Source organism: Schistocerca cancellata, chromosome 4 (genome assembly GCF_023864275.1).
Source record: "Schistocerca cancellata isolate TAMUIC-IGC-003103 chromosome 4, iqSchCanc2.1, whole genome shotgun sequence".
Taxonomy (NCBI): Eukaryota; Metazoa; Arthropoda; class Insecta; order Orthoptera; family Acrididae; genus Schistocerca; species Schistocerca cancellata.
The window spans coordinates 859,423,109-859,446,524 of NC_064629.1; the positions used below are offsets into that span (position 1 = coordinate 859,423,109).

At 38.8% G+C, this 23,416-nt stretch overlaps 1 protein-coding gene across 1 annotated transcript in view; it reads right to left on the reverse strand.

The window, feature by feature from the left end:
- LOC126184990 (forkhead box protein P1-like) overlaps nt 1-23,416 on the reverse strand; it is a 224,997-nt gene that overhangs the window by 93,983 nt on the left and 107,598 nt on the right. The window contains exon 11 of the mRNA XM_049927700.1: nt 1,971-2,149. Within this exon, the coding sequence (XP_049783657.1) occupies nt 1,971-2,149 (179 nt within the window). The remainder of the gene's footprint in view (nt 1-1,970; nt 2,150-23,416) is intronic.

Consider the following 23,416-nt stretch of genomic DNA (forward strand, 5'->3'; position numbering starts at 1 on the left):
GTTTCCACAATGTAAAGTTTATCGTGAATATGGCCTTTGGGACAAGTAACTATCTCTTGTCCACAATCTGCCTTGATAACACAGTATTCGAAGCACTCAGTCCATATAGTAAGGAGATTAAACACACATGTGCCTAAATAAATCCCATATTGATTTAATGGAAATATCAGGTAGTTTTCTGGACCAGGTTATTTGACTGATGCAACAGTTTTCCTTTTCAGCAGAAGAGGAGATGGAAGAGATAGAAAAAGCAGAAGAAGAAGAAGATAAGGAGAAGAAGGAAGTGGTACGAGATTCATCAGCTCTTTCTCAACGACTTAGATAATGGAAACACATGCACACATGCTGTTTTGTGGATGAAATATCCTTAATTCTGAAGGTAAAAAAATTAATTTGGTTTAGACTCTTCACACTCTCAGCTTCATCTGTAAGAGATTCAATATAACTATGGGAGACTAAATGAATATGATCAAAGTGGACATGGTCCATCACTTTACTGATGTAACAAATTTCATGATTTTAAGTGCACAGAAGGTGTAACACCAATAATATAGTTGTACTTGTAAAACATCTTTCTTCATATGTAAATATTGATACATCTGTTTGGATTAGATTATAAGAGGCAGCCAATTATCATTTCACAACTTGTGTCTGTGTGCTCTAAAAACAGAAAATGAATGAATCATTAAACTATGCTCATGCAAGCATCTGGAAAAATTGTTCCATTTTCAGATATAATGACAATCTAAAGTTATATGTGACAAAATGTCAGGTAGGTCAAATGGCTCCAAAATGTCAACTGGATCACAAGAAAAACTTGTTTGCTAAGTAGAAGAATTTTATAACATAACTGTTTGTCCATAGAAATTTTAACACTGAGTCATGTGTCCTACCAAATATAATGAACTGGAGGAAACAAATGGGATAATAGAAAACTTGGAGAATGTGCATTGCTTTACTCAGACTATCCCTAATATTTCATCATGGGAAATTTGTTTATTTCTTTAATAGCAGTCATCCACAATTTATTCATCCCGTTGGGAAACCAGTTACTTGAAATCTTTAAGAGTAATAAAAAAGGGGCAATTTTTTGTTATATTTGTTCAACTCTCTGCTAGTATGAAAGGTTATTTACAGATTCTAAACTGTAATCTGTCAGGAACTAGTGGTCCTATGAAGTAGACAAAAGGATGTTATAGGTTTTTTTTTTTGTTTCCACATCAGGCATTTACGTTTCATGCACATGACTTGGTTTTCTGTCCAAAGACCATGCAGCAACTAAATTACAACTCTAAGTGCTACATATTAGCATCACTTATTTTACAGACCAACTTCAGCTAATGTGAGGTAAAGTTTTATCCATACTTTTGTTACTGTTGCTTACCATAATCAGACATCTATTTACCTGCTGCAGTTCATTAAACCAAAATACACTTCTGCTGCCAGTTAGTCCCTGTAGTTGCTTTTCTGTGGTAGTTACTGATAAATAGATTCATTTAATGTACTAATTTCTCAGCAGTTATTTTGCATTATGTATTAATGCGAGATTGCAGTGTGTGTGTGTGTGTGTGTGTGTGTGTGTGTGTGTGTGTGTGTGTGTGTGTGTGTGTGGAGCACTCACCCGTGCATCTGTAGTAACATGTGTGTGATAGTATTACCTTTGTATTACATACTTACATATTTTTTGCTGTTATTCTAAACTTGTGTTATTGATCAATGCAATGTGATTTGACACAAACAAGAACTAATATTGATTGAATTAGATGTAACAGTAAGTAACTGATCTTTGACTGCATTCTGAAAACTGGGAGTATCCCAGTAGGTGTTAATTTAGATTTTTTGTTTACCATGTGTTAAGGGATACCTGGCTATAACCACTTCTGTCCTTGTAGTCATGTGGCTCATAAACATCAAGACTAAAGCTAGAACAGCAGCAGCAGCAGCAAAGTTTGCAAAAAGTCAGTGCTTACTGTGCGGCGGAGAGGTGGGGTGGAGTGGGTGATGGGGTGGGGTCATATTTCCGGGGACGACCACGAGAAAGATGGCGTCGCTTGACAAACTCCGCATCATCCACCATCCAGAAGGAGCCAAAGTCGTCTTCATAGCGCACAAAACACTTGTGCAGTGACAGATTGGTGCGGATCGCGTTCTGTATACACAGACCACCAAGAAAGAGAAAAGAGAGTAAAAGACAAAGTTAAAGAGAAAAAAAGTTGAGAAAATCGTAAAGTCTCTCTTCTAGCTGCCTTCTGAGCAAGACATGTTCGATTTGAAATACCTTCCATCGCCCGTCCACCCTGTTCGCCTCACACACGTCGTTAGTCCTCGTTAATGCTTCCTCATGCTGGTTACGCACACACAGATACAAGCGAGAAAGAGAGAGAAAGAAAGTGGAAAACACACAATAAAACACAGAAATGGAATAAGACAAGAATGGAAAAAATGGGAAAAAATTCAAATCCAAATGTTTGCTAGAAGGAGCTAGAGACTAAAGTAGTCCGAGACCAACTTGCGTGTCCAGCTCAGCTCTGAGTAGACGTACCCTGTAGTGCATCGCTGTGACCGGCGTTTGTAAAATTCCACTTCATCCACAGTCCATACGGCTCCCTTCACGTTCTCCACCCTCATGAAACATTTGTGGAGAGACAGGTTGTGTCGCACTGCATTCTATACAAAATAATACACATACAAGTAAGCAACGCAAATCAAAAAGGAGAGATTAAAAAAGGAGATGAAAAGCATTTTAACAAAAGCTCACAAAAATTCTAAAGCTCTATAAATTATGTACTCAGCTATACAAACAGAATGAGAACACAAATTCAGAAAAGCAACTGTCATGCAGGTCTGAGGTGTGTCTTGTGCATGTTAATTTTTGTGATCAATGTAAAATCATAATTTAGCTTACAGAATTAGTCATATTAAAAAATAAAAGATTTACAGTAAAAATCTATCCTCAATGGATGAAGATAAAGAGAAGCTGTTCAAATATGGGACTGAGGGAGAAGCAAGTAAAGCCACAAAAAAAGTTAACAGACATGCACTACAACTTCAAAACAGACTGTCAGGAACTTTTTTCCTTGATCCAGTCATAATCAGTTTCAAGGCTGCATTGTCTAATAGCAACAAAAATAATAAAAACAAGCCATGCCTCAGTGTTATGTATGTAATCAGTGAACAAAATTATTTCAGTAATTAGCTTTATCTTGAAGTCCTTCAAGTTCTGACTGTCAGAAGAAATGTGTAACAAATCACGCCAACATTCTGATGCAACTGGTTCATTTCTTGCTTCAGCACTGCCTCTGTTGCTATTTCATTTACCAGCTGTGGAAATTTTGATGTTTAAAGCCCTTGTAATACATATTATACATCTTACATTTGGAATGAAACTCCTTAACCTACAAGTAAAATGAAAACCATAACTGAATATACCAATTAGCTTTATAAATATTGAAGAAGCTGCAAGTGTAAATATACAGAAGCAGCAAGCATGATGAATTGAATCTGAAATTCAAAGAAAGTTGTTATTCAAAAGGTTAACTAGGTATTCTCCAAACAAAAGACACATCTGTGAAAATAAGAAACATATTATTAAATTCTGTAATTAAACATCTAAATTGAGCATTTTTGAAATGCATCGGATCTTCATTTCACTGGAGAGCCAGAAGTAGTGAAACAGGCTGGTATGGTGAATGCTACATCTGAATTCAGCTCAATTCAATTAAAATTTTAATTTCACTTGCACAAAAGATCTTTAATTGCTATGAAGCATTTTGACTTAAAATGTGAGAAATGTGAGAAACTGAAATACCAGTATGTATTTTTCATTTTTATTCTCCAAATAACTACATTTCTCCAAAACTGTCCAAAGAATATAAAACTAAAGGTATTTTTATTATAATATGAACTAATCAACAATCATTTCAGAAATGTATGTGGCACTGCTACTGAACACACCAGTGAAGATGATTTGTTCTTGACTTCAGTCGACTGAGTTTCCTATCATGCATGATGTGGCATAGCTGGAGACAACAGCAACTCATATACCAATATAAAAAAGAACACTGCAAGATACGCTGGCTGTGGCAGCACCAGCCAGGAGGTTCATAAAGTATCAGTGAGATGCAAAAAATGTGACGAACTAAGGTAAGTAGAGATCCCAACACATACCATTTGGTAATATACAACTATGACAGCAAAAGTTTTAAAAGTGTACTTTTTTAAGCAGTGGAGAAGCTGGTCCGATTGGAGTTTAGCATTATTATCCACCACTTAGTGCATCCTGTGCTAATGGTTCTGCAACTCCATGCTGACATTTTCCTGAAGTGGGATTTTCTGAGTAAGGTGCAAGATAAACTAAAGATAGAGAAGGGTCAATTACCCGACATATCCAGCTATGGGGTCTACACAATGTGCTTATAGACATGGATACAAAAGGACAACAGCAAAGACCCAGGATTACAGCATTTGTGTGCCTCAACAGGGTCATGCACAAACAGAATATGTATCCATCAGGAAAAACTAACTGACCAAACTGAGCTCTTGTGTAAAAAAGGAAGCTGTCATTCTTTAAGAGCAGACAGCCAAGAAAATTGCAAAGATGGAAGATGTTGATGAATGAAGGAGGTGAGAGCTTGTAAATATCCTTTATAATTACAGAGATGTATTTTCTAGGTCTCCATGAGAAATCAGTAACATTACTTATGAGTCTCACATGCTAGCACACCAATCATTTTATACTCAACCATCCCTAATACTGCTAGCCAAAAGGACAGTAGTAGTGAACATGTTATCTGCTGTAGTAACTCGACCCACAGTAGGTCAGTGCAATAACGTTAAGGTGTCAGTAGCTAAAAAAGATGGAAATGTCCACCTAGCTTTAGATGCTAGAAAGTTAAATAAGATTCTGATATTTGTCTTGATCTAACAGCTGGGTATTGGAAGATTGGGTAACATGCTAAATGTAGTTAGTACATTTCATTCCTGCATGCTGAACTGAGGCAACTCTTTGGGCTGAAAGTGAGCCTATCTGGTTTTGTGCATGCCCTGCAACAGGTCCTACGTTGGAACTTGTCAGAGAAAGTTACTCTGTATGTGGACAATGTGTTAATTACTGTGAGTAGTTGGTATGAATGTTACTCCATCCTGTACAAAGTATTAACAATATTTACGAATAGTGGTCTCACTAATGATATAGGAAGTTGGCATGTGGTCAAAGACAGGTGAAATTCCCAGGGCACATCATCAGCCAAGAGGGTATTCTGCACAATCCAACTAAACCTGAAGCAAACAGAGAAGCACCCACACAAAAAACCTGATGTCCTTTATGTACACTCTTTGACATAAAACTTGACCGGCGGCCGGCCACTGCAGAGGCTAAGTCTGCGCCAATCGCGACATGGGACAAATAAACTGGCCAACTCACTAATTCTCTAAGTCCGGCAATCTGCACAAACTGGCAACACTGTAGACTGCAGCACTTCCTGGAGGAAGTCTTGTCCCATATAAGAGAAACCATACAGAGTATACGCCTGTCGTATAGCGGTACCGTGAGTTGTTTCTGTCTATGATGTCTGTGGATCGAAACTAGTTGGTGCAAAAAAATTTTTATAACCTCTTCCAACTGAATGCTGAAGACATGAATGTAATGGTAATGCAGATTCAATCTATTTCACTTTCTATCACACCGATAACAAACTTTTATCCAGTAACCATTTTGCAGCAGATTTCTTGCAGAGTGTCCTCTGCACATCACATGCAGCAAAGCTCCGGGATCCACTTGCCGGCTACCAGCAGCAGCCGTGGCGACAGCAGCGGCGCAGGACTCCCCTGTTCTTTATCGAAAGCGCCTGCTACCACTCATAGATTTTGATAATTTAAAATGCTTTATTATTATTAAATGTTGCTCGATAGAAGATTTCTACGATTTCCATTCAGGCTCAAAAGCAACATAGACCGACGCCCTGATTAGTAGATGGGTACTGTATAACATTCAAAAATGTTCTAATGTGTGTTAAATCTTATGGGACTTAGCTGCTAAGTTCATCAGTCCCCAAGCTTACACACTACATAATCTAAATCATCCTAAGGACAAACACACCCACCTATGCCCAAGGGAGGACTCGAACCTCTGCCGGGACCAGCCGCACAGTCCAAGACCGTATTACATTGATCGGCAAGAGCTACGTATGGTCCGAAATTAATTTGACAGACTTAGACGAAATTAAACCACCTCACTACATTCGATGAATATATAAATGCTTCATACCTCTTTCTTTTCCTTTCAAAGTCCATTATTTGTCCAACTTTTGGCCAATATTCGGATGTTTTCGTCAAGCCAGAGTGAGCGTCTGTGGTGTAAAGTGTATTACAGTTTTTGTTTCATTCCTTATGGTACGTCTATGCGATAAACTGTGTGATTACCTTGCAATGCTCTGTAGCAGTGCAGGAACACTGCACATTTGGAGTTAAATGTACGGATTCAGGAAGTATTTAACGTTGATCAGAAGTGATAGTTAAGGTCATCAGATTTAAACCAGAAAAAGTTATCGATTTTAGGGTTTCATAGAATGGAAAGGAATTGCTAACGCTGGTGTCGGCAAACGTCTACAGTTAAATGCTATTGCAAAATTTATAAGAGAGTAACTATATTTATCTACATGTTCACTTCATAAACAACCTCCTGACATGTTAGACCTATATGACAAACAAAGCTCAAATTCGAATCGTTGACATTAGGTTTGAATCTTTTCAGAAACTATTTTACAGCGAAGCACCTTGGCATTTGCAAAACAGACATTCATGATATTAACATAATTTACTAAGTCGAAATTGCAAAAAATATTTATGTGTAAAGGCATTCTTCAGATTTAGCAGTTTGCAACTCCATTAGTTAAAACGGAAAATAAAACGTTGTGTTCAGCGGCCTTCACCGAGATTGGAACAGCCATTTCATATAGCACCAGCATCGCAACGCATAAGGGAGCTAATGACACACTGGCGGCAACAGGCGGACTCTAGTCATTGCGAGATTGCCTGAGCCTCAAAACGCAACATTAAACACACAAACCGGTGTTACTTACGTGAAGAATGCCGTTCTTGGAGTCAAGAAATTAAATACACTTTCTAAGTGTCTCATCTTACAGTGGATTATATCGTATGAGTCTTCGATGTGAAAACGAATTCCAAGTGAATTTAGCGACGTAATGCCGGGCTATACCTGGAAGTAAATGCACTCTCACAGTGTTGACAAATACTTGTAACTACGCTGCCAATTCTCAGCTCTCTTACGAGACAGCTCTTTAGTGAAATGCTTGTGATTGTCCGATACGGTTCTTCAGAGGGGAGACGTGCGCGCACGTTATGTTTTTATGTGGCGTTCTCCCCTGATAGTTTCTGACGTCACCTTGTGGGCTATGTATACATTTGAGGCATTCAATTATCATTAATCCAGAATGAATTAAGTTTCAGCTTCCGGCGTGGAAGAAGGCTGTTGATGCCGACATTATATCATTACAACGCAGGGAAAGCAAAACGGATGATACAGTGTTCCTCATTCAGCATAAAGCATGTGAGATAATTTTCCGTAACGTTCATAATCATCTCAAAATACAAACGAATAAAAATAAATCGAAAGCTTATTTTAATTGAATATAATGTAAGATATCAAACACTTTGCACCTCGATGTCGAATGTGTCCGCGTGCAATCTTTTGCAGCACATATATAGAATGTCATGATTATCACGAGTCTTAATAAATATGTTAGTAGGGATGGAAGCAAGAAGAGACGCAGTCAAGAAATATTCTATTCCACATGGCATTCACTTCATTTGAGATTTAAGAAGAGGTAAAGCGGGATATTACTGTCGTTAACACGAAAGATATGCCGTACATATGGACAAAGAGGAAGTCTTTGTCTTCACACATTTCCTCCTTAAAATGTGTATGCTCTACTATATACTAAGTAGCCTGATCATTGTTTCCGTGATGTTATCCTCTTGTTTGGCCCCTAAACGATGAACAGATTCCAAATGCATGTCTCTGCATGAAAGTAGTTGTTTGAACCCTTCCTGAGTTGTTTTTTGTGTATTTGCTTGAAATTCATTAAGCAGACCCCCTCGAGGGTTAGGTCTCCAAACTAAACCGTTTTTTATCCACTGGCATAATTTATTCAGACAGCATCAGCACAAGCCATCAAACAAAACCTTCCATTTACAGATGCAACACTCTAACCAGCAGCTGACCCAAGAGTAATTCACGGTCATGGTCCGAAATTAGCAGCTCTCTGCAACTGTGGCCTAGTCTGTACTACATTTTTGATTCCGCAGCACCAGTTTATCTGGTAACACTGTTAAATCAACAGGAGTAGTTGCAGAGTTGTGCCAGCGTATCTGTCCTCCTGACATCTTCATGTAGTTCACTTCTCCTGAAGCGTTGATCACGAGGTGCCGAAGTAAATGAGTGTGTTCTGCATGACGTATCATTCATTATTCCCATCTTTCATAGCCACTCTTCATGTGCATCGATAGCAAATAGGGATGTGAAACTCTTGCGTGTGAGGGAATGGCAATAATAATCGTAACAAGAACAAGCAAGTAATGAATGAAGTTTATTGCAATGGAGAACGAGAATAGCTGTGAAAATAAAAATCTATAAAAATAGGCTGATGGTTGAGCTGGCACAGTGCAAATATCTTCTTTGCATTTTGTTACTGAATTTAGTTCTGGATGTTTGCAGAGAAAAAGGAAAATTCGCTACTTCTCGCTGGTGTAATATAATGTGAACCAGCAACTACCCTTTCCTTAGAACACGACTCAAGCAGGTCCCCAAGTAGTTACCAAGGTACTGCTGCTTTCTGCTCCCTGACATTGTTCTGATGACGGTTAGTGTACATAGTTCCAATTATGAAATACATAACATATTGCAGGTTAGTTCCTAGGATTGTAATATTAAATTTGTGTTGTAGATGGCACTTGAACATGACAACTAACCAGATGACTCATCAATATAAAAAGACAATATTATGACAATTTCGCAGGATTACTCAACATGAATTCTGAAATTGGGTGACTGACCGCAAAGGTGCTAAACGTCGTCAAGAATACACGAAGTCTCAATCGCACTAATAATATGAAGATCGTCTTTGACAGCTCGCCACTTTCACATTGCTATATCCACCCCACACCAGACAGCCCTTGGTGGAGCTGCACTAAGCTGCCGATGTAATTGAAGGCCTTCAGACCGACAACAGACCACAGATTGAAAAATACAAGCGAATTCTCTTGCAGTGTAAGCTTATTTTAACTAAACTTCAAATGATTGTCCCGTTCAAAAAAGTAAAATGTTACACACTGTTGACGTCAAACGGACATTATCTATGTTCTGTCTTGTGTCCTACTCATCTATATTATCAGGTGTACTATCAAAATTATTAGATATAATGGTTCCTAATGTAAAGTGTTGATACCAGATGGTTGCTTCACAACAATATTGATGCAAAAATAAAACACAAGTTCGCAAAAGAGCAGGTGTGCATTTTCGTACGTTTTCACCTCCAGATCTACCACAGATAATGCTTACTAACAAACTTGGTCATTGTCCCTGTAATTTTTGCCCTCTTATTTCTGACCGAGCTGATGAACAAAGTAAAATTCGTGACTCTCACAGATGTTTCGAATCTGTTCAGTAATTTTACCAGTAATTTTGATATGACTTAAGATTAGTGAGGTCTACGATCATGGCAACTCCTGCCAGTTTGCTAGGGCACACTTACATGTGACAGGTAGCACCTGATTTAAAACTTACGGAAAGGAATTGATAAGACACATCTTTTGCAGCAAACCTGGAACTGCTTTCGGAGGCAACTACCGTTTTATAAAGTCACTGCTTTACAACTATGATGCCAAGGAATTCCTGCATAAACTCACTCATTGTCATAATCACGGCTGCAGTAGATAACTGATAACTCACAATGTGAAGGATGAGACAATGGATGGATTCTGCATGAAATGACCTTGTACTCACAAAATATTACTAACTCAATAAGATATCATCAGAGGGAATATTTACAGTATTTCATACAGATAACAAGAAAATCTCAGGCGAATTTAGCAGGATAAATCAGTCCCGCAGCTGCAAATCATTGTTATGCCAACAGGGTTGCCAAACGATGCCTACAACGTTGCAGTCTGTACCACGCTGACAGCAAGAAGAACATGTTTTCATAGCCTGAATATTTCATGATAGGATCCAGACATCCAATCTATCGCGAGAGAGTCTGCTCTCCAAATTTTAGATATGTGGTGTGGCCATGTGCCTACAATTTAGTAATAACCCTCTGACTGTTATTCCCATTTATGTGTTCCCGGCGGGGTCAGGGATTTTCTCTGCCTCGTGATGGCTGGGTGTTGTGTGCTGTCCTTAGGTTAGTTAGGTTTAAGTAGTTCTAAGTTCTAGGGGACTTATGACCACAGCAGTTGAGTCCCATAGTGCTCAGAGCCATTTGAACCATTTGAACCCATTTATGTGATTCGGATGACGAGAAAGCTCTACCATGGGTTATCTATATGTCTACTGAAAGCAAGCGACATAACATAATAGCAGGAAGCCTGTCATATATTTTCAGATAAGATTTCCTGAGCATCAGATGTATATGATATTAGCATCCTTACCCCATCAAAAAGGATTTCTTGTTATTGAATTTTACATACATTTTACTACTGAAGGCCTCATGTTTCTTGCTTCCCACATGGCAAACCATGGCTACCACTCTCGCTGTCACATGTCATAACCTAATTCCTTCAGTATCATTGGGTTTAACTTCGACTACACTTCGTTATCCTTAAACATATGCTTTTACTTCAAAAACTACAAGTATCATCTCTAGGTAATGTTCACTGCGGGATTACTCAAGAAGCTTTTCGAATAGAAGCGAAAATCGTTTAGCGGATGAGAATTTTATTTCGTGGTACACCTCAGAACGAAAGAAACAAAATAACAGTAAGAGCAGCAGGCTCATCATATCGAGCGCGGGCACCGTCAAATTTGGCCATATTCCTCCGAATTTACTTCTTGATAGCCCAAAGGCGCTGTACTTCAAAAATATCAGCCTATTCGCATGGGAATTACTATCCACGTATAATTGCTAGAATATCTTGCTATGTCGGGTATCAGGTATCTGTTATCAGACGCTCGATCTGAGCTGTTGATTTTTATTGAACCAACCTGCTGTGTTTAGGAAATTGATCAGAGCAACTGGATGAGTTTATTATTTTGGTATAATGTATGACAACCCACTTTTCTCACTTATCTTACCCTAAATAGTCCACGATTGGGTTGAGAGCAAGATAAATAGTATGCATTGTGGATAGAATGGGAGTGAATATTGAAACGAAATTATCAGAATCATGGGAAGGCAATGATGTATCGATATGCAGTGACATGAGAGTTTTCTGAGGTAAAATTCTGTCTCTGACATTGGAACCGAGCGAGGTGGCGCAGTGGTTAGCCCACTGGACTCGCATTCGGGAGGACGACGGTTCAATCCCGTCTCCGGCCCTCCTGATTTAGGTTTTCCGTGATTTCCCTAAATCGCTTCAGGCAAATTCCGGGATGGTTCCTTTGAAAGGGCACGGCCGATTTCCTTCCCCATCCTTCCCTCACCCGAGCTTGCGCTCCGTCTCTAATGACCTCGTTGTCGACGGGACGTTAAACACTAATCTCCTCCTCCTCCTCTGACATTGGAGAGAAGGGGGCTAGGTTTGTCTGTATTCTTACGTTAAGCTAATTGAGTAGAAAAGCGCGGGCAGATTTCATTGTGTGCTGGGAAGAAGACAGTCGGGAGTTTCAAATGCTTGAAATTCTGGAGCCTTGATTGGCCAGGGTGCACACCACCCTCGCCGTAGACAGGGAGAGAGCGGTAGCGTGGTAAGAGAAAGGCACTTGCCTGGGGACGACTGAAGCAGCTGGATGGCCTGAGGAAGTGGCGGAGCAAAATGCTCTCTGCAAAGGGAAAGGAAATGAGTTATTTAAGGCTCTAATGTTCCACCTTACGTGGTAACATTCTCTTTCAGAGTATATTTAATTTAATATAATATTTTTGAGGGAGCCAAATTGTTTATAGACAGGTAAATGATACGCAAATGTGAGAATACTATGTCGCGACCGCGAAGAGTAACTTGAAAGTTAACGGAATTTGATATTTCGATTGAGTAATTCGGTGAACAGTAAAGTGTTAGAATTCAATTGTAAAGCAGGTACGACACAAATAAGATACATGTGATGAGCTATTATAGTCTAAAGACCTGGCACTCACCACACGGGGCTGATGAAGAAAATGATGAAGATTGGATGACTGAGTGCTATGAACCATTATTTTATATGTAGGAATGTGTTGATTTACCATAATTCCTTTTAGTAATGGTCAATTTAAATGGATGATTCTGGTTAGTTTGTTTCAAAATCTGATCTGGAAGTGTAGGAAAATATTATCTCGTGGCTTTAACTAATCAAGCTGCTAACAGAAATTCATGGTAGAAAGTAATGCTCTTAATTTTGATCTGAAAGAATTAGTTTTCAAAGAAGCCATTTGTAGCTTGCGTGTGTTTTAATTTGTAATTTGACGAGTTTCTGAAATTAATGGATAAAGGCAAGGTTCCCAATTTAGTATGAAAGAATAAGAAGTCACCTTTGGCAGAATGAGTCAGTAGAAATTTACGTGTGAAGCTGATTTTCAGAACAATTGGATTTGAAAGATACGTGGGAATCACTGAGATCGCTTTCCTGAATTAAGAATAGGGGAAACAGCATAATAGTAATTCGTGTTGCCATGCTATCCACGCTATACACGAACTGTAAGTACTGTGAAAAGTTCTGTGTGTGTATTTATGTATCTTTTGAAGGGGAGGCTTTGGATGGTATATTATTTAATGGTGCCGACATATAATTAGGAAATCAGTCTAGGTAACTTGTGGAGGGCATTTCTTCAGTTGAAATAACGTGCTGCGCACGAATATGAGGGAAACGTGAATTTCGGAATCGTGACCGCTTGAACTTTCCAGCCACGCGGGACTTAGTTAACATCGAGGCATGTCAATAAATGCGAGGTTCGATTGAAGAAGTTAGACTTTTTCTATTGCTGGTCCGCGTGGAGATACGATCATTGCTTTGCCCAATGGTAATAAGAGTGATAGTGTGTTGCTGTGACGTTATGAATCAAGAATTGTGGGCTATCCTCCATTCCTTCCCGTGGGTGAGAAATCATAGGGCGTAAAATATCTTTATATGTGCTGCTACAAGATCAGCTGTTAGGAAATTTTCTCCTGTATGTTACTGGTAATACCGTCATTATGTTTTGAGAGATGAAAGTAAGACAGAATGAAAAGAAATAGCTTACAGAACGGAGGAGGAGTTATTATGCAGGCCCAGTTACGATTCCTGTTACTTACGTATTTTCTTTAAACACAGTCGGGTGATTAACAGTGTACCAAATTTGGGGTTAATTCCACAAAATTAAACATTTATATGTTGTGTGTACATTTGTTTATTTATTTCTTTGAGTAAAGAATTTAATTAGTAATTGTTATGTGTAAGAATCACGTAGTGACACATTTAATGAGAATACACATGGACCATTTAGCATTAGTAGGTTTCCAGAACACTTTAGGACCTCACAACTGGTTTGGCTTTTATTTTTCTTTCAGTACCCTACCCATCCTCCATCGTTGTCTATGATTGCTCGAAGGCATTGGGGAAATGATAACGCTAAATTCATCGAGAGATTGTGATGATCGTTTATCTCCCACCATGTATTCTCTATATTTTCCACAGAGTTTCTGAATTCCTTGACCCAGGTGGTAACGACCTCGTAACCTCTGCCCAGGTATTCCCGCCAGCCGTTGTGGCTGAGCGGTTCTAGGCGCTTCAGTCTGGAACCGTGCGACCGCTACGGTCGCAGGTTCGAATCCTGCCTCGGGCATGGATGTTTGTGATGTACTTAGGTTAGTTAGGTTTAAGTAGTTCCAAGTTCTAGGGGATTGATGACCTCAGATGTTAAGCCCAATAGTGCTCAGAGTCATTTTTGAACCACATATTTTCAGTGGGGTTGATGTCTGGTGATTTTGGCACGAAAGGAAGAAGTTTTATTCTCTGCTGACCTTGGAACCAGCTCTGGACTGCTCTGCTATTATGAATCGGGCTATGGTCCTGTAAAGAAATGATCATCCATTAACTTAGAAATTGAATACTTCTGACTAATACTATGAATTTCCATACTGTGAAAAAATTCGACAACTGCATTGGCTGTGTAGTCTAAGCTACAGGTTTATAAATTATTCGGAGGATTGCACATTGCAAAATCCTTTGCTGATAGCTGTTGACAGAAACCTACATTGACAAGGGGAGGGTGCTGGGACGGGGATCAGAATATAGTTTAAGGCGTCAATTATAAGACACAGGTAGGGCTTCTTTCAGAATATGCCGTCCTCCTATGCTTTGGTAATGATGAGGTGGGGTGTAAGTTGTTCAATACAGTGCAGCAGTCTGTTGGACTGTGTTGCATGGTTGTAAAGCTAATCTGCTTCACTTATTCAAAACGATTGCTAACCTTCACTATACAATTCTTTTTTCTATCTTTCCACTGACAAAGATATATAGAAGAAAGAAATCTGTTTTATAGCGAGATATTCTCTACGGACTTTACACGGGCTCGTTCGATCAATGTGTTGCATTTACTGAAGGCGACCGTGGCCGCTGACGTCGCCTGTTCACACCTCGTGTCAACGCGGCCCGCGCTCGGAGTAAACGCCTACAGTTGAGATAAACAGCTGATTTCATGAATGTTAGTGAAATAAGTCATCCCTTCATATTAGTGGGAACTAAATACCACTACGAGTACGTATCTTTATGTAATGCTCATTGCTCAAGAACAATTCATGTATGCAGCGTTGCTGTTATGACTAATATCATAAAATTTGTAAATCGTAACCCAATTCATATATTTGCATGCGTCTACGGAATATTAAACATGACAGCAATTTGTTTCTTTGTCATAGAATTTTTAATCAAGGCAATGCAGGCAGTTGTCACCTGGTATCAAAATTGAATGCAAAGGAGGAATAAAGAAAAAGATTTACGAGAAACAAATTTCGGGAACTACTGTGTACTATCTTGGAAACGTGCTGATGCGGCTATCTCAGAATTTCAAAGGAAGAGAAAACCATCCTGTCCACTTTCCGAGGACGATATTTCCTGACAGAAAACACACTAGGGTGAACGGCTTTAGGATGAGACACGAGGAACCACAAACTATGTCACCAGTACGTTCACTCTCCGATTCCTAGCCCCATTCTCAGGCACTTCCCATGTCAAAGTGGATGGCAGAAACGAGCGCGAACGACTTGGGATTAGGTGATACAGACCTCGCCTCTCCTGTTTGACAGATGTGTTATCATTCACCCATGCCAGGAGGTGAGGAAATACACTAACGAAACGTTGAACACATTTTAATTTTACATATGGACATTACTGCGTAATTATATTCTAATTTTCGAGAAGTGACCTGGAGAAAAAGAATGTATATCTTGGGGGATATGTTATAGTTCATGATTGTAATGTTAGTAAAGTACTGTAAAGTATATTTTATCTTATGCTTAACTTTGAAAGAAAAATCAGCCAAGGCATTCAACAGTGAATAGTACAGCATGCCTCCAAGAAACATACGAATATCGTAAAATTTTATTAAAAGGAAATACAGATAGGTTTATTGGGGCAGGCCTATTAGGCAACAAAATAAGAATAACCAAATCAGTTACAGGTTTGTATGTGCTGCTAGTTAAAAGAGAAAAAATGAACCGATAAATAAATAATTCCTTCATTGATATAGGAATGGTTCGAAATGGAAGGTATAATTTTACTATTATAAAAAAACTGGTCTGGACTGAGTTGATTGGTTCCAATTTTTGAATACATTAGAGCCCAATAACAAATACAAATGGAATAAGATAGGAATATAAAGTCTGGAAATGAGTATGGACGTCCTTTGTCTACATATCTGCTTCGAATACAGGGCATTAAAAACAAGTAATCCACATTTTGAGAGCTGATAGGGTGGACAGAAACAAAACAAACATATCCACTAAACAAGAGAAACACATCTGCTGATCTACTTAAAACACTTCTCTTGTACTGAAGAAGTGCGTGTAGCTCCTAGCGATATGCAGGTTGTCTTCTTTTAGACCATACTACCGATTCGCAAAGCATGGAATACCACTTTCCTTAACACCGTGTGTATATATACATTACAGAAGCAACACAAGCAACGGAACAGGAAATATTAACAGTTAAATTCAATTGTGAAAAGATACGCTGCATAAAATTTGTTAACAATTTCCTAATAGTTCCAGATTTAGACAGAATAAACAACATTTTGCAGGTATTATCCGAAAATCGAGAAAAGAATAACACTGGAATGTGAGAACAACAACAAATGGTAAAGGCAATGAGAAAAAGTAATAAACATATTAAGACAGCAATAAAAAGTGATGGCATTAAAAGGACAGCACTTCAGGACCAGAATGAGAGAGAAATAGATGCTTAACAAATGTAAAGCGAAGAACAGCGATAGCAAACCATTTATGTTTATGAATAATAAACTTTGAAGTAAACATACAAGTGATAGAAATATAGAAAAATACTGCAAAATGGATGATGTGGTGTACTCATTTCTTTGAAGTGAAAGATGGGATCTGAAAAAATAAAGTATGGTCCGCCTACAGGTCACAGGATACTGAATGTAGCGGAAAATGACCAAAACAAGGTAGAAGGAGATAGAAACAAATCGCAGAGTCGTATAAGAATTAACTGTGGAGAGAAGCCTAAGAAGAGAAAATGTAATGGCTGCAAGCATTGTCCTCGTGGGCGGTATACCAAACGTTGAAAACATTTGCGTGTTAATGCAAATATTCACAAATTCAAGGGTCACATTTATTTATCAGATAAGGGATGAACTACTAAAATCATGATATAGGGATTTTTTTATATTTATTATTTTGTGCCTACTACAAATGTAAAGTCACTAACAGCATAAACTAATAACTTTATGGAGAAAATTTCATGTCTCACTTGAACAGGGGCGTCGCTACAGGAAGAAAATATTTTATCATCCAAAAAGATTACTCTACTCCAGTCAAAGTCGATATATTCTGCTGAAAAAGCCATGTGGTCAGCCCTCTGATAATCGGTTAATTGCTGCTTTATAACAGCTCTCCGACAATATAATCCGACGTCTTTCAGTCTCCTCGTAACAGTCTTTCCGCTGCCGGGAAACTGAGATAGCTCTTTCAGGGCACGGCTACTGAGGAATGGATTAGCACGTATATTCGCCAAAACACGTTGATCATCTGCTGCGGCAGACACACGGAGCCGTCTACTTCCTCTTTTCCGCCCTATATAGCCCCTTTCCTTGTATTCCTTCCACCAGCGTCTAGCTGTTCTTGCCGGTACTCCACACTTTCTCCAGGTTCTGATGCCAAGGAGCTGCCATGCTCAATCAGTGCAACCACACGCAGCCTGCTCTCTCGATTCCACTGCGACTGCATTGCGACAGTTGCCCTTGTGACGCTACTACGCGTTTTATAAGGAGAACCAATTACAACTCAGTGGAGAATCGAAGACTGACAAAATAAAATAATATCTTTTTTCAGTTATCTGTCACACACAATTATAAACTTCGTTCAAATGCTTTGTCAAGGATCACTATTAAGAAAGAAATAACAGTCATTAGGCAAGATATTAAACGAAGGCTTTGCTTGATGTCTTGTTCTGATGCTGTCTGAATAAATTATGCCAGTGGATAAAAAACGGTTTAGTTTGGAGACCTAACCCTCGAGGGCGTCTGCTTAATGAATTCCAAGCAAATACACAAAAAAAAACAACTCAGGAAGGGTTCAAACAACTACTTTCATGCAGAGACATGCATTTGGAATCTGTTCATCGTTTAGGGGCCAAACAAGAGGATAACATCACAGAAACAATGATCAGGCTACTTAGCATATAATAGAGCATACACATTTCAAGGAGGAAACGTGTGAAGACACAGACTTCCTCTTTGTCCATATGTGCGGCATATCTTTCGTGTTAACGACAGTAATATCCCGCTTTACCATTTCTTAAATCTCAAATGAAGTGAATGCCATGTGGAATAGAATATTTGTTGACTGCGTCTCTTCTTGCTTCCACCCCTACTAACATATTTATTAAGACTCATGGTAATCATGACTTTCTATATGTATGCTGCAAAAGATTGCACGTGGACACATTCGACATCGAGGTGCAAAGAGTTTGAAATCTTACATTATATTCAATTAAAATAAGCTTTTGATTTATTTTTATTCGTTTGTGTTTTGAGATGATTATGAATGTTATGGAAAATTATCTTACATGATTTATGCTGAATGAGAAACACTGAATCATCTGTTTTGCTTTCCCTGCGTTGTAATGATATAATGTCGGCATCAACAGCCTTCTTCCACGCCGGAAGCTGAAACTTAAAAAGTGGTTCAAATGGCTCTGAGCACTATGGGACTTAACATCTATGGTCATCAGTCCCCTAGAACTTAGAACTACTTAAACCTAACTAACCTAAGGACAGCACACAACACCCAGTCAGGCAGAGAAAATCCCTGACCCTGCCGGGAATAGAACCCGGGGACCCAGGCGTGGGAAGCGAGAACGCTACCGCACGACCACGAGCTGCAGACGCTGAAACTTAATTCATTCTGGATTAATGATAATTGAATGCCTCAAATGTATACATAGCCCACAAGGTGACATCAGAAACTATCTGGGGAGAATGCCGCATAAAAACCAAACGTGCGCGCACGTCTCCCCTCTGAAGAACCGTATCGGACAATCACGACAAGCATTTCGATAAAGAGCTGTCTCGTAAGAGAGCTGAGAATTGGCAGCATCATAGCAAGTATTTGTCAACACTGTGAGAGTGCATTTACTTCCAGGTGTAGCCCGGCATTACGTCGCTAAATTTACTTGGAATTCGTTTTTCACATAAGACTCATACGATATAATCCACTGTAAGATGAGACACTTAGAAAGTATATTTAATTCTGGACTCCAAGAACGGCATTCTTCACATACGTAACACCCGCTTGTGTGTTTAATGTTGCGTTTTGAGGCTCAGGCAATATCGCAATGACTAGAGTCTGCCTGTTGCCGCCAGTGTGTCGTTAGCTCAGCGATTCCCCTATGTGTTGTGATGCTGGTGCTATATGAAATGGCAGTACCAATCACGGTGAAGGCCACTGAACACAACGTTTTATTTTCCGTTTCAACTAATGGAGTTGCAAACTGCTAAATCTGAAGAATGCCTTTACACATAAACATTTTTGCAATTTCGACTTAGTAAATTATGTTAATATCATGAATGTCTGTTTTGCAAATGCCAAGGCGCTTCGCTGTAAAATAGTTTCTGAAAAGATTCAAACTTACTGTCAACGATTCGAATTTGAGCTTTGTTCGTCATATAGGTCTAACATGTCAGGAGGTTGTTTATGAAGTGAACATGTAGATAAATATAGTTACTCTCTTATAAATTTTGCAATAGCATTTAACTGTAGACGTTTGGCGACACCAGCGTTAGCAATTCCTTTCCATTCTATGAAACCTCAAAATCAATAACTTTTTCTGGTTTAAATCTGATGACCTTAACTATCACTTCCGATCAACGTTAAATACTTCCTGAATCCATACATGTAACTCCAAATGTGCAGTGTTCCTGCACTGCTACAGAGCATGCATTGCAAGGTATTCACACAGTTTATCGCATAGACGTACCATAAGGAATGAAACAAAAACTGTAATACACTTTACACCACAGATGCTCACTCTGGCTTGACGAAAACATCCGAATATTGGCCAAAAGTTTAACAAATAATGGACTTTGAAAGGAAAAGAAAGAGGTATGAAGCATTTATATATTCATCGAATGTAGTGAGGTGGTTTAATTTCGTCTAAGTCTGTCAAATTAATTTCGGACCATATGCAGCTCTTGCCGATTAATGTAATACAGTCTTGGACTGTGCGGCTGGTCCCGGCGGAGGTTCGAGTCCTCCCTCGGGCATGGGTTGTGTGTTTGTCTTTAGGATGATTTAGATTACGTAGTGTGTAAGCTTAGGGACTGATGAACTTAGCAGCTAAGTCCCATAAGATTTAACACACATTAGAACATTTTTGAATGTAATACAGTACCCATGTACTAATCAGGGCGTCGGTCTATGTTGCTTTCGAGCATGAATGGAAATCATAGAAATCTTCTATCGGGCAACATTTAATAATAATAAAGCGTTTTAAATTATCAAAAGCGATTAGCGTTAGCAGGCACTTTTGATAAAGAACGGGGGAGTGCTGCACTGCTGCTGTCACCACAGCCGCTGCCAGTAGCCAACAAATGGCTCCCGGAGCTTTGCCACGTGCGACGTTCAGAGGAGGAACTCTGCAAGAAATCTGCCGCAAAATGGTTACTGGATAAAAGTTTGTTATCGGTGTGATAGAAAGTGAAATAGATTGAATCTGCATTACCATCACATTTATGTCTTCAGCATTCAGTTGGAAGAAAGCTATAAAAAATTTTTTGCACCAACTAGTTTCGATCCACAGACATCGTAGACAGAATCAACGCACGGTACCGCTATACCACGGGCGTATACACTGTATGGTTTCTCTTATATGGGACAAGACTTCTTCCAGGAAGTGCCGCAGTCTACAGTTTTGCCAGATTGTGCAGATTGCCGGACTTAGAGAATTAGCGAGTTGGCCAGTTTATTTGTCCCATGTCGCGATCGCCGCGGACTTCGCCTCTGCAGCGGCCGGCCGCCGCTCAAGTTTTATGTCAAAGAGTGTACATATATTTTCAGGTCAAGCAGTCTTAATTGTAATGAGTTATGGTTGTGTGCTGATGGAAATGATTATCATTAAGAGGTTACTAAAGAAGCAACGTACCTGATCCACCACTCCATCAACCAAAGCAAAGGTAAAAGAAAAAGAAGGAAAATTAAAAATAAAATAGAGCCCCAAATTCATCATATGATGGATAAATATATCCACATAAAAAAAGAAAATAAGATCATTCAAGTCAGATGAAACATGAAGCTTCTCAATGCAAACTACCAACTTATTAATTAAACAAAATAAAAATTCTATATGGGTGAAAAGAAAAGGAATTGTGAGCTTCATGCCAGCCAGGTGTTCTTCTCACAGGCCCCAATATTGAAGTGAATGGTCTCAAATTGTGAGTGTCATTATGGAATCCGTGATTTGAAACCTGATTCTAAGAGCACAGTTGTGAGATGGAATATGTACTATTCAATTTATGTTAGCATATAGTAAAGTGTACAGAGAGGAAATGATGAGGTGGTGAAATGAGCATGAAGCAGAAAAAGCACCAGCAAATTATTAGAAGCTGGATGGAAATCACCAAGCCTGGTTAGACACCAAGTAACCCCTTCCAAGTGCCACCTGAGACATAGGAACTGGTAGCCTAACAGGACATTAAGGTCTCAGTCCTGAATTTTTATGTATGCAGAATTCCACATGAATTAGAATTCACCATTTTTGGTGTTTAAACAACTGCCAGAGAGCTAAGCTGGGAACAGGTCAGAACACCTTCACCTTGTCCCAGAGTCAGAGAAGTGTTTATACTGTCCTGTACTTTTAGTAGCTTGTATGGGTAATGTATGTGCTTGGTGAAAAGTTGATCAGGAATGGTGAATTAACTGTTGATGAACTTCAGCATACCTCCATCTAGTGCAGTGATGTTTCCTATGCTTAGAATTATAGATATAAGATCATTTATCTTATTGTTACCTTATTACATGATCAGCACTAATGAAGGGGGCAAAATCATGTTATAAGCTGGCACTGCTAGTTGACCACTTGGGTCAACAACTCACAGATTACAGGCATGCGTTTCATTTGTAATTACAGTATTAAAACCAAACATTTTTTACGTTGTCTGATGTATTTTCCATACAATAATCAAGCAACATTCTGAATACGGATGCTTTCATAATATGTTGAAATATGCAGAAATTAAATCTCTGTTCAAGAAAGAGCCAAAGGATATGTACGAAACTATCAGCCTATTTTTGTTCTTCCAATTCCGCTGAAACCATTGCAGAAAGTAGCTGCAAATGAAATTCAAAATTTTGTTGTAAAATATGTTATTATTATAAGTAGCCAAATTTTATCCGAGCAAGGAAAAATCACTGAGGATTCAGGAAACAACTTTGCTGAAAAGATAAACAAGGAATGGAGTAACCTGATTTTCTAAATCATGGCTCACATATCTACAATGTGCTGTATGTATCTCAAAATTAGCTGGCCATTGTATATCTTCTAATTACTAACAACTGATACATCTTAACGTATAAAATAATTATTATAGCTTTCAGAACTCATAATCCCTGGCTCACAGGTTATAGAAGCATAATTTGTGGAAGGTTATAAAAGAGAGGCACGTTACCACTCACAACTCGTGGTGAGAGGGATCCACTGGCAGTGAGAGCAAGAGGAGCTTCATTAAGAATATTGTGTAAAGTTGGTAACTGAACATGTTGCAGAAGCCTTTTCAGATACTTACGGTTCTTTCACTTACGTGCTCATACAGGGTGAGTCAGGAGGACAAGAACATGTTTTGAGAAATGATAGTATTAGCGATTCTGAACAAAGCACTTCACATGAACATATGCTCTATTCCAAATGAATACACTTAATGTACATTGTTGTTCATTTTCTGTATTATTCAAACAATGTCAATGTTTACAATGTACCACATTAGTGCAGAGCAAGTTGAGATGAACAGTTTGACACAAGACACTTGGAGTCCATCAAGTCAGAAAACTATCTGCAAATGGCCTACACAAAATACCTAAGCTACGGTACATATGTTGTGCAAGATTTTTGATATTCTCACACTCTCTTCATGCAAGCAATTAGTCCTACATAAAAAGATTAATATGACCTTTTTTGTCAGAAATTTAATGTCATTTAGTTTGGTACTGCAACACATTTTTGCTGGAGGGTGCAGTTTTTGAGTTATTAAAAAAAACATACAAAAGCTTCTTGTTCAGAATTACTAACACCATCATGCCTCAAAGCATTTACCTCTCCTCCTGACTTCCTCTGTATATATACTCATCAATATTTGAGGGTAACAAGAAGACTGAATTTAGAATGAACTATGGCATTCACGAGTACAAGATAAGAAGTAAAAATAATATCCATGTTGACTATGCACCACTGTCTAGGCTTCAGAATGGAAGTTTATATCCTGGTGTGAAAGACTAAAATAGGATGCCAGTAGACTCAAGGCAAGAAATTGAAAATCCCCAGACATTCAAAAACTAAGTA